The sequence below is a fragment of the Pelophylax lessonae genome (genome assembly GCF_965119305.1).
Source record: "Pelophylax lessonae genome assembly, chromosome: 3".
NCBI classification, from domain to species: Eukaryota; Metazoa; Chordata; class Amphibia; order Anura; family Ranidae; genus Pelophylax; species Pelophylax lessonae.
Window position 1 is genome coordinate 38,273,345 of NC_138770.1, and position 12,315 is coordinate 38,285,659.

A 12,315-nucleotide genomic window follows, 5' to 3' on the forward strand; every position below is an offset into this window, starting at 1 on the left:
CCCGGCTTTTCAGCCTACTTGAGATGAGAGGCTTCCAATGGGGAACTGGCGCCCTCTTGTGGTGGCCGGGAGAAATGACTGTTGTAATTACTGTTTCTACTGCCTGTTTGTTCACAAAGCCATCTCCCTGTCCAGTTAGTTACCTTTGACAGGGAGTGTGGTTATTTATTATTAATTTTATTTATTTTTTAAATGTAAAAACTAAATATTTTTTTCTTTTTTTTTTAATTATTAAAAAAAAAATATATAGTTTTTTTCCAATTATTATTATTAAAAAAAAATTATATATATTATATATATATATATATATATATATATATATATATAATCTTTTTTTTTTTTTTCCCTCATCGCCATGCCACAGCCGAAGGCCCCTTTCACACGGGCTGTCTGATCAGGTCCGCCTGTCAGTTTTTCAGGCAGACCTGATCGGACCCTTCATTCTCCTCTATGGAGCAGTAATCTGCCGCCATCTGATCCTGTCCGCCAAAAGCAGACGGATGGTGGTTCTATTTTCTATCCATCCCGTGGATCGGATCAGATGGCATCGGATGGAAAGAGACAGACAGTCTGTTTTCATCCAATTGCGCTAGAGGAGAGTGGGGTTCTAGTCGTATTTATGTGTAAATTTAGTATCCGTTTTATTAAATAAAGCTTGGTTGTTAGTTAAAAAAAAAAAAACTGGCTCCTAACTTTTTTAGCTGGCTCCTAAATTTCAGGAAAGTTTGTCAAGCCCTGGTCTAGGCCACCATGCTGCAGCTCAGTTTCAGGGTCTTGCCAATCTTCTTATAGCCTAGGCCATCTTTATGTAGAATAACCATTCTTTTTTTTAGATCCACAGAGAGTTCTTTGCCATGAGGTGCCATGTTGAACTACCAATGACCAGTATGAGAGAGTGAGAGCGATAATACCAAATTTAACACACCTGCTCCCCATTCACACCTGAGACCTTGTAACACTAATGGGTCACATGACATCAGGGAGGGAAAATGGCTAATTGGGCCCAATTTGGACATTTTCACTTAGGGGTGTACTCACTTTTGTTGCCAGCGGTTTAGACATTAATGGCTGTGTGTTGACTTATTTTGAGGGGACAGCAAATTTACACTGTTATACAAGCTGTATACTCATTACTTTACATTGTAGCAAAATTACATTTCTTCAGTGTTGTCACATGAAAAGTTAGAATAAATTATTCACAAAAATGTGAGGGGTGTACTTATTTTTGTGAGATACTGTAGTATATATACAAATTTAAAGGGATGCATTTTTCTTGCGTTATGGTGCCAATAATGTCTGACAAATTCATTTAAATTCATGATATTAAATAAAATATCGAATATAATACGATTATATATAAAAAAATATATACCGGTATATATTTTTTTAGAACTCTCATCTTCGGTTTTGTCCAAGTGCATCCGTAATTTTTCAGTTTTGGGACCAACATTTTCATTCGCTGCACTTCTAGAAGACATGCTTTTGTCAAAAGAGACCAGAAGAGTGGTGAGTGGGCTTAACAGTTTGGCCCCATGTCACTGGCAAACCATGCGTGCAGATGGAAGGAAGACGTGTATTTCTGCGAAGGCTCTGGTTGTTCCTCATGGCCGGTGAGTGAACCTTGGTGAGCCCTGTTTACTGGGCAAATCCAAACGCAATATTCCCCACGCGCACATTTAAAATAACTGGCTGTTAAATGATGCTGAGTGCTGTGACCATAGTTTGGAAACCATGGATACTCAAAGTGAAGAAATGTTATCAGCATACCAAGGATTCCTCGAAAGGGTACGTTTTGGACCCTTTCGAGGAATCCTTGGTGTGCTGATGACATTTCTTCATTCTGTGTACTGGGCAGACCCCACTGACTGAATAGTGGGCGCCTCTGGTGTAAATGGGTGGCCCTGCCCAAATTTATATGATACAAATCCTTGACAGATCTCTGGTTACCAGTTGTCTGCTTAGTAATGTTACTGCAATTTTTGAGGCTGAATTCCCACTCTCAAGGCAGGAATACGGCTTTTCCCATGTGTGCGATCTTTGATGAATAGCAAGATTTGATTTTTATGAGAAACACTCCCTGCTCTCGTGACAAGAATGCAGCTTCTCCTCTGTGTGTGACCTCTGATGAATGTAAAGGGCCCTACGTGGCTTTGAAATGTTGCTGTATATTATGTGACCACGGAATACAGTTTTGGACCCTTTTGAGGAATCTTTAGTGTACTGATAACATTTCTTCACTCTATGTACTGGGCAGGCCCCATGGACTTAATAGTGGGCACCTCTGATGTGAATGGGTGGCCCTGCTCACATTTATATAATACAAATCCTTGACAGATCTCTGGTTACCAGTTGTCTGCTTAGTAGTAGTTAATGGAATCCAACGAGCTTGCTGGGTTGAATGACTTACACACAGGAATTTTATTTTGATGACTAAACTGGATAGAATGTTACAGGGTTGGGATTTCTCAGGACGACGTTGCATTCGCCACCCAGCTTTTGGGGGTCCCAGGCCTTACTACTATTACATGTACCAGAGAGGCAAATGCTATGCCATGCAGAGAGGAACCACAGGCACTGAACAGGTCAAGGAGAAGCTGAATGGAAAACTAACAAGTCTCACATACCATGTGGGGATACAGGCTTTGGAAAGGATCATAAGCCATATAAGAGGTATAATTCAAGGATGACCATCTTGAAAAGGGATTCTCAAACTACAGCTCTCCAGCTGTTGCGAAACTACACCTCCCATGAGGCATTGTAAAACTCTGACATTCACAGACATGATTAGGCATTATGGGAATTGTAGTTCCTGAACAGCTAGAGGACAATAGTTTGAAGGCCTCTGATCTTGATAGTCAAAACAGGCTTTTAGCCAATTAAAAAACCCTGGACTTAGCTGTTATTCCAAAGTCCCTCTTTAGAAGCTTATGACACTAGACAAGTGCGATTTGTTTTGTAACAAATTGATTTTCATACGAAAATGTACGTATTCGGACATTCGGATCAATCTGTACATCCTTATAGGTAAAATAACAAAAATACGACAATTACGAAATTCAGAATAGGCTAAAGAGTTGGTTTTGCATATGGAATTTTAAGTATTTGGATATTCGGATCAATCCGTACATTCGAATAGGTAAAAGAACGAAAAAATGACAATTACGAACAGGCAAAATAACAAAAAAACAAAAAGACTCGAAATTCTGAACAGAAGAAAGAAAGAAAATATGAACTTCCGAATTGATGAAAGAAAGAAAATGTCTATAACGAATGATTTGCATTTCGTATTTTCCTCCCTTTGTCTGTTCGGAATTTTGTATTTTCGTTTGTTTGTTCATAACTTCGTATTTTAGTTTCGTTTTAAGACACGTTAGGCACCGAGATGTGTTTTTTGTTTTCTTCCTGTTTAAAAAAAAAAAAAAAAACACAAACACACTCTGATCCTGTTTAATGTTACGAAAGTACGAATCAACGAAAAAGGCAATCTCACGAAAGTACGAATCCCAAAATTATGGAATGTGTTCCGAATCTGCGAAAAAGGCAATCTTATGAAAGTACTAAACACAAAATTACGGAATGTGTTCCGATTTAATGAAAAAGGCAATCTCATGAAAGTACTAAACACAAAAATAAGGAATGTGTTCCGATTTAACGAAAAAGGCAATCTAATCAAAGAACGAATTCTAAATCAATGAAAAATCAACCTTAGAGAAATACAAATCATTCCGATTCAACGAAAAAATTACCTTTATGAAAGTACAAATTATTCTGAATAGAAAAACTCACAGCTTACAAAATTACGAATCATTGCGAATCAACAGAAACAAAATAAAACGAAACAAAACAAAAAAATGTTCCCGCTATGCACATGTCTACATGACACATAACCTTTTTACTTCAGATTTACTGACGTTGGTAGGGAGTCTTTATCCTTAAGACACCCCTGATAAGGTGGGGACTCAGATTTATAGATGATGTCCTGAAGGAGTTGAGCAGAAAGAGAAATCAACGCATGTGTGATGCTATGAAGCGGTCAGGAAAACATTTTCCACACCCAGGACAGGAATATGGCTTCTACCCTGTGTAAGATCTTTCATGTATAACAAAGTATAACCATAGATAATATTTCTATTACTAGGGGCAGGAATACAGCTTCTCCCCTCTGTGAGATCTCCGATGAGAGGCAAGGTCTGATTTCCACAGATAACATTTTCCACACTCAGGGCAGGAAAACTGTTTTTCTCGTGTGTGACATTGCTGATGTACAGTAACACTGGACTTCTGTGAAAAAGATTTTCCACACTCAGGACAGGAATACGGCTTTTCGCCTGTGTGAGACCTCTGATGTCTATTAAGGACTGATTTCTGTGAAAAACATTTCCCACACTTAGTGCAGGAATACAGTTTCTCCCCTCTGTGAGACCTTCGATGTCTAGCAAGGACTGATGTCTGTGAAAAACATTTCCTGCACTCAGGACAGGGATACGGCTTCTCCCCAGTGTGAGTCCTCTGGTGTCTGTAAAGACTGGACTTCTCTGAAAAACATTTCCTGCACTCAGGGCAGGAATACGGCTTCTCACCGGTGTGAGATCTCTGATGTATAACAAGGTCTGATTTTTGTGAGAAACATTTCCCACACTCAGAACAGGAATAGAGCTTCTCACCCGTGTGAGACTTCTTATGTGTGGAAAGATGGGACACCTGTGAAAAAGATTTTCCACACTCAGGGCAGGAATATGGCTTTTCACCTGTATGAGATCTTTGATGTATAACAAGGTCAGATTTTTGTGCAAAACATTTCCCGCACTTAGGGCAGGAATATGGCCTCTCCCCTCTGTGAGATCGTTGATGTCTAACAAGGTCTGATTTCTGTGAAAAACATTTTCCACACTCAGGACAGGAATACGGCTTCTCCCCCGTGTGAATACTTTGATGTCTGTAAAGACTATATTTCTCTGAAAAACATTTCCCACACTCAGGGCAGGAATACGGCTTTTCGCCTATGTGTGATCTTTGATGTATAACAAGATCTGAATTTGGTGAGAAACCTTTCCCGCACTCACGACTGGAAAACAACTTCTTCCCCGTGTGTGACCTCTGATGTATATAAAAATGGGATAACTGTGAAAAAGATTTTCTACACTCAGGGCAGGAATATGGCTTCTCACCTGCATGAACCCTTTGATGTCTAACAAGGTCTGAGTTCTGTATAAAGCTTTTCCCGCACTCGGTACAGGAGAACGGCTTCTCCCCTGTGTGAATCCTCTGATGTCTGTAAAAACTGTACTTCTCTGAAAAACATTTCCCACACTCAAGGCAGCAATACTGCTTTTTGCCTGTGTGAGATTTCTGATGTACAGTAAAACTTAATTCAGAGCTAAAATTTTCCCCACATTCAGGACAGGAAAATTTCTCCTCCCCCTGAATTCCGGCACCATCCCTCACAGTACGAGGTTGCTCAGAGTCAGAGAGATTTGATGGTCTATCCACACTGAGAAGTCCTCCATTCATAGTTGAGCTCATTGTCTTTTCTACCGCACAATCTCTTGTGATGTCCTCATCTTCCATTTTACAGCCTGGAGTTAAAGGGAGACAACCCTTCGAGGGTTTCTCAATTTTGTGTTCTAAAAAAAATATAAAAAACACAATGGACAGATAGGAGAGGGTTAGTTCACTTAAATCAAAATTGTATTTGGGTCATTTAAATTTGAGTTAGCAGTTGTTCTCTATGGAGGTTACAACAAGCTGGGACTCTTAGCTTCTCCAGTCAAAGGGCCTATGGTCCTACTACCAGATCACTTCTACATTTAGGCTAGCCATACACTATACAATTTTCTTGTTCAACTTTCCTTTAGATTTACCAAAACCATGTAATATAGGGTCAAACCTACAAACTTTAAATTTGTATGCAATCAGGCAGGCCCTTGTACTACATAGTTTAAGGTAAATCTAAAGGAAATTGAATAAGAAAATTGTATAGTGTATGGCCAGCCTTAGTCAGGCTTGTTTTAAGAGCAGGAACCAATTAGGGCTGGGAGGTGCATGTTCTTCACACAACCACAAGCATAGGCACTATGTCATGTTATCTTTGATAATCAGGAGGTTCAAAGTTCAGACTTGTAGACCCTTAAGCATAGAGCACATGACCAAAAACTTGGGCTTCTAATAAAAAGTGGGACCGACTTAAGAAGGCCACAATCATTGCTACTGGTGGATATCACTAAGCTTCCTTCCTACTGCACCAATCAGTGTGCAGTAACAGAGCAGAGATAACAGAAGAATATATTATAACTCACCTGTACTGATCTCTGTAGGAATGTCCTCCTCTTTGAATATCCTCATCATTCCATCCTCCTCCGTATATTGCTGATCATCCCTCACATACGTCTCTTCTACTTCACCCTCAACTTTCATGTTCATCAGATTTTCACCCTAAACCAGCAGAATGGCAGAAAATAACATCTGTAATATAGAAGTATTTATGATGTGAGATCACATAGAAAATATCATCTTGTAGAGTCCACACATCGTCTCCACATGTCAGAGTGTTCAATCACTTTATGTTCCAGACCCTCAACTCCACCTACCTGATGATGGTGAGGGATGGTGTGACCTTTCTGTGTGGAATCCTGGGAATACAGAGGATGGGGACATCTCTCTGGTGGGTTCCCATTACTGGATCCATCTGTAGGAAACACACACACTGACTGAATACATTGTTTCTATGTGTTTATCAGATGATGGGGGATCTAGGTGGATCCTCCGTACTGCTCTCTGCTTTACAATAAAGTCTCCTCTTACCCGGTGATGTGAGGGGCGGCTGATTCTCCATCATGATGTCCTTGTAGAGATCCTTGTGTCCTTCTAAATACTCCCACTCCTCCATGGAGAAATAGACAGTGACATCCTGACACCTTATAGGAACCTGACACACACAATGATACAGTCACCATCCAGACACATCCCTTGTCTGTTACTGGATAATGTCCCAGAATTCCCAGCACCGCTCACCTGTCCTGTCAGCAGCTCCATCATCTTCTCGGTGACTTCTAGAATCTTCTGCATGTTGTGTCTCTCAGGTTTTAGGGAGTCACATGGAGGCACTGTGATGGTCATATGATCTCCTGACTTCAGAAGAGGAAATCTCTGTATTGAGGAACCAATAGGAATATCATGTTAGAATCCTCCTCACCTCTTCGTTCAGGTCTGTGTTTTATTAATAGAGCTAAGAGTGATGTCATGTGACCTTCCAGAATCCTCCTCACCTCTCCGGTCAGGTCTGTGTTTTATTAATAGAGCTAAGAGTGATGTCATGTGACCTCCCAGAATCCTCCTCACCTCTCCGGTCAGGTCTGTGTTTTATTAATAGAGATAAGAGTGATGTCATGTGACCTCCCAGAATCCTCCTCACCTCTCCGGTCAGGTCTGTGTTTTATTAATAGAGATAAGAGTGATGTCATGTGACCTCCCAGAATCCTCCTCACCTCTCCGGTCAGGTCTGTGTTTTATTAATAGAGATAAGAGTGATGTCATGTGACCTCCCAGAATCCTCCTCACCTCTCGGGTCAGGTCTGTGTTTTATTCATAGAGATAAGAGTGATGTCATGTAACCTCCCAGAATCCTCCTCACCTCTCCGGTCAGGTCTGTGTTTTATTAATAGAGATAAGAGTGATGTCATGTGACCTCCCAGAATCCTCCTCACCTCTCCGGTCAGGTCTGTGTTTTATTAATAGAGATAAGAGTGATGTCATGTGACCTCCCAGAATCCTCCTCACCTCTCCGGTCAGGTCTGTGTTTTATTAATAGAGATAAGAGTGATGTCATGTGACCTCCCAGAATATTCCTCACCTCTCCAGTCAGCAGGTAGATGATCTCCAGGGTGAGGTTTAGTATCTTCTCCGTCATGTGACTCCGGTCCTCCTCCATCCTCATTGATGTGGTCTATGCGGGGTTCTCTGTAGATGAATAGCGGAGAATAATTTCTACTGTATTGGTTGTACAATATTAGAATGGGGATATATAAAGGATTAATAGGCAGGCTTTCCCCATTGGCACATACAGTTTGGGTTACTTCAAGTTAAGTTTTGCTTCGTTTTAGCAGGGACAGCATCAGAAGCAGGAGTATACATAGGTAGAGTCCTTCTCAGACAGCATTGAGGAGAACACGGGGAATACACAAATCCTATAAAAGTCAGGTTTGGGGGAAGCCAAACCAGCACAGTTTTCAGGGACGGGATGAGCAGCAATATGCTTAGGCAGAGCGTACTTAGATTGTGGAATCATTTTTGTTCTTTTTTATTTAACTTACAAACAGCAGTAATGCTGTTTATAAGTTTATTACTATCTACTTTTTTCACAAATCTACTATCATTTTATTATTTTCAGTAAAATAAGGCTTTTTCTTGTCCTCTTAATGGAGTCAGGCATGTTTGTATGAAGAGCCAATAGACTTAAACAAGAGTCAGAAGCTGCAGGCCTCACGGGGAATGTCCTAAACCTAGAGGGGGGTGTGAGAGCAGCCATAGTGTCAGTGTGTTGAAGCTGGTTATAGTGAATGGACAGGGAGAGCTCCTTTAGTAGGGTCATATCAGTGGAGGGGATATACACTGCTCCAAAAAGTTAAAGGAACACTTTTTTTTTTTTTAAATCAGAAAACATCTTTATTGAGAGAAAATCACAGCACCACATTAAAACTGCAATACACTGTACAGGCATAGTAACATGAAATCACCATCACCTCATAAAGAATAGTGTGCATAACAAATACACCACAACCCCCCCTTGAAGCAGACAACCCCCAACAACAGTGCCTGAAACAGTATCATCATCACGGCCCTCCAATCCACCCCCAACGTAACTAGCAATCATCCACCGGCAACCCCAACCCATATTTACACATTTAAGACAGTAAACGGTCCAGGATGAGGTCCGTAGGGGCCATTCCCGGACAATTCAACCAAGCACCCCATATTTTAGAGAATTTTTGTGAAGATCCCCTATGTTGGTAAATAACCTTTTCCATTCTGAGGGTGCCCCCGATTTGCTCTAGCCACATCCGAAGAAGGAACACTTTTTAATCAGAGTGTAGCATCAAGTCAATTAAACTCCTGGGATATTGATCTGGTCAGTTAAGTAGCAGAGGGGGTTGTTAACTTTATTAACACCAAAACAGCTTAAACTGGTTAACAACAGAATAAACGATCTATATGATGGTGGAGTCTTCCTCGCTTTTGAAAAGATAGCAGAAGCCCGTAAGATTCCTATCTCTGAAAAACCTAATTATGATATTATTAAAACATATTTTGAGGGATATTATACCCACCCATCTGGCAATTCTCTCAGAGTTTTTGAACATATATGACTCTTGGACCTTATGGGAAGGGGCTCGATTTCCAGGCTATACACAAATTTCATTGTACGAAACCCAGAGTTGAAACTACAATATATGGCAAAATGGGAATCGGACCTAATATAGGCCGCTCCAGATGACGAAGAGCGTAGGGGGGGAATTCAGTGCGTCAACGTCACTTCCAGTTAGGGGAGTCTGAGCCGTGGAACACGGAAGTGTCCCGGCGTTTTTCCCGCTGAAAAGCTTGATTCAAAACTGTGAGTTTTTACTGCTTTGTCTTTGGTATTGTACTGTACATATTACGCTATGGGGAATCCCCTGTTTGTCATTTGAGTCCACCAGACTACACGGACCTCCAGGGAGGAACTTACAGCCGATCCCACTATCATACCAGGGTAGCCCCAGGACCTGTGATTATATAAAGCCAGAACCCCTATCTCTAAGGGGAAATTTAAGTGCATACCTGTTGGGGGACCACGGGTATAGGCACCATCAGCACCCCCACAATAACCAGTCACTATACGCCGGCGATAACTGTCAATCACGATTGGGCTAGAAAAATATCAGCACTTTATATCTTGTTCACGAACTACCTAACCCCCACCTGAGGTATATATATATATATATATATATATATATATATATATATATATATATATATATATATACACACACACACAATTTCACATTTATGAGTATAACTAGAATAATATGCACATATAGGACCTCCACATAGAGGTTTTCACAAAACTTTACTTTTATATGTATCATTTGCACTATATAAGCACTTTCTAACAATAAAGTTTATAAAACACTGGCACGGTTAGTTTTAATTATTTGCACTATTCAGCACTTCACACAAATATTATATGCACTTTACTTTGGTCCAAAGCACGGTGCACTTTATATTTATTTTTACTTTATGTGTATGCTCTCTTAAAATACACTAGTCATAAGTGTATATATTTATTGGTAACTAACACTAAATATAGCAATTTTCAGTGCATCCATTGTCAGTTTGAAAAGGCAGCGCCACATACCAACAACACCCATTACCCCTAAATATCACCTTTTCAACTGGGGAATGGTCACGGATGTGGCTTAATTTACGCAAATCCACGAACTCTCTAAGTGTTAGGGAAACTGCCGTAAAGGTTTTCACCCGGTGGTAATATACACCTGAGCAATTAAACAAATTCTTTCCAGAAGTCCCACCCAATTGTTTTAGAGCAGTGGTTCTTAACCTTGTTGGAGGTACTGAACCCCACTAGTTTCATATGCGCATTCACCGAACCCTTCTTAATTGGAAAAATAAAATATGATTTTTTCAAATTCAAAACATAGGTATATATTTAAGTATATATTTATACATAGGTGCAAAAAATGAACAAAAAAACATTAAAGAACAAAACCATTCTTTAACACAGCTGGTTTTATGAGTGTTTCACCAATGGTGTGTGGTTTGCCCTGCTTTGCGATCAGGTAAGCGATTTCGTACGATGCTATGAGGATCGGTTTGTTGATGGGTACAAAGCCGAGAACAGGCAGACTAGCCTTTTCATCAAATCTGGCTCTCCTCACCTTGAATTCAGCGAGCGTTGTGTTCTTGTATTTTCCATCTCCCTGCAGCTTAAGGAAGTGTTCTCTTAGTTTTGCCGGTGCTAGACTAGAATTGCTCAACTTGGCATTGCAAATCATGCAGTTAGGACGCTGACTCCCATCATGTTCCGTTATACATGTGAATCCATATTGTACATATTCGTCCGACCACTTTCTTTTTTTGCTTGACATAGTTAGTATGAAGGGATTAATATTAAGAAAGAAATCACACGACGTACCATCACAACAGTTACAATTCGACTACTGGGCACACCAAATTCCCTGCAGCACAGATAGGCCAAGCGATGTTGCGTGATCACCTGCGTGTCATCACGAATCATTTGAGTCGGGTGTGTGTCTTGACCTCCACCGAACCCACGAGACTGACTCACCGAACCCCTGGGGTTCGATCGAACCCAGGTTAAGAACCACTGTTTTAGAGGTTGTGTGGAGACAGGCTCATTGAAGCACATATTCTGGGAGTGCGGTAAGATTGCACATACTTGGTCGGAGATATTCTCCCTGGTAGAGAAGTTAACTGGTAAGAAAATAGTTCTCTTACAACTCCATTGCTTATTTTTCCAAAATATCCCAGACTTATTTACTCACCTCACCAGACTAGTTCACATCCTCTGTGTTGCAATGATGTGGACCATAGCTAAGCACTGGAAGGATGCAGAAGTCCCCTTCTCTCAAGTGTTATGCAGGATTGAGGAGGTTAGATCTATGGAATACCTTCATCACACTATCTCCAACTCGAAAAGAATCTTTGACCTTAAATGGACACCATGGTATCTATACAAATGCTTTCTCATTTCTTGAATATTATTCACCTTTTTAAATGTTCTATATAAAGGCTCCATATGTTACAGATTTTACACATACATTTTCGTCACTTGAGATGACAGATGCTAGCCCCTCCGCATCACAAACATTTTTCCTTACTTTTGTTCCTTTTTCTCTCTCTTTTTTTTTATTGTTTATGAAAATGTGTTTGAAAACAGTTCTCTATGCATTGTTATTGGAATTATTGCATTTTTGTATGGAAATTCCAGGTTATTCTTTATATTTCCTATGTTTATACAATTTTGTATCTGAAATACCCTTAATAAACGTTTTTTAAACAAAAAAAAAAACTGGTTAACAGGTGCACTAGACGGGCAACAAGGAGACGATGTCCAAAACAGGAATGGTTTTACAGGTGGAGGCCAATGAAATTTTTTTTTCCCTACTCATCTTTTCTGACTGTTTTTCACTAGGCTAGGGTCAGTGTTACTTCCAGTAGCATGAGGCCATACCTGGACCCTATAGAGGTTGCACAGCCACTCCAACTCCTCCAGGATGGCACATCAATACGTGTCAATGC

At 40.3% G+C, this 12,315-nt stretch overlaps 2 protein-coding genes across 2 annotated transcripts in view; one reads left to right on the forward strand and one right to left on the reverse strand.

Moving 5' to 3' along the window:
- Nucleotides 1-12,315, forward strand: part of LOC309550283 (uncharacterized protein) — a 1,519,274-nt gene that overhangs the window by 1,318,232 nt on the left and 188,727 nt on the right.
- The window catches only part of LOC309549998 (uncharacterized protein), a 137,970-nt gene that overhangs the window by 91,179 nt on the left and 34,476 nt on the right, over nt 1-12,315 (reverse strand). The window contains exons 5-7 of the mRNA XM_082250472.1: nt 6,297-6,432; nt 4,136-5,624; nt 3,491-3,617 (exon numbers count right to left, since the gene is read on the reverse strand). Coding sequence (XP_082106598.1) covers nt 3,491-3,617; nt 4,136-5,624; nt 6,297-6,432 — 1,752 coding nt within the window. The remainder of the gene's footprint in view (nt 1-3,490; nt 3,618-4,135; nt 5,625-6,296; nt 6,433-12,315) is intronic.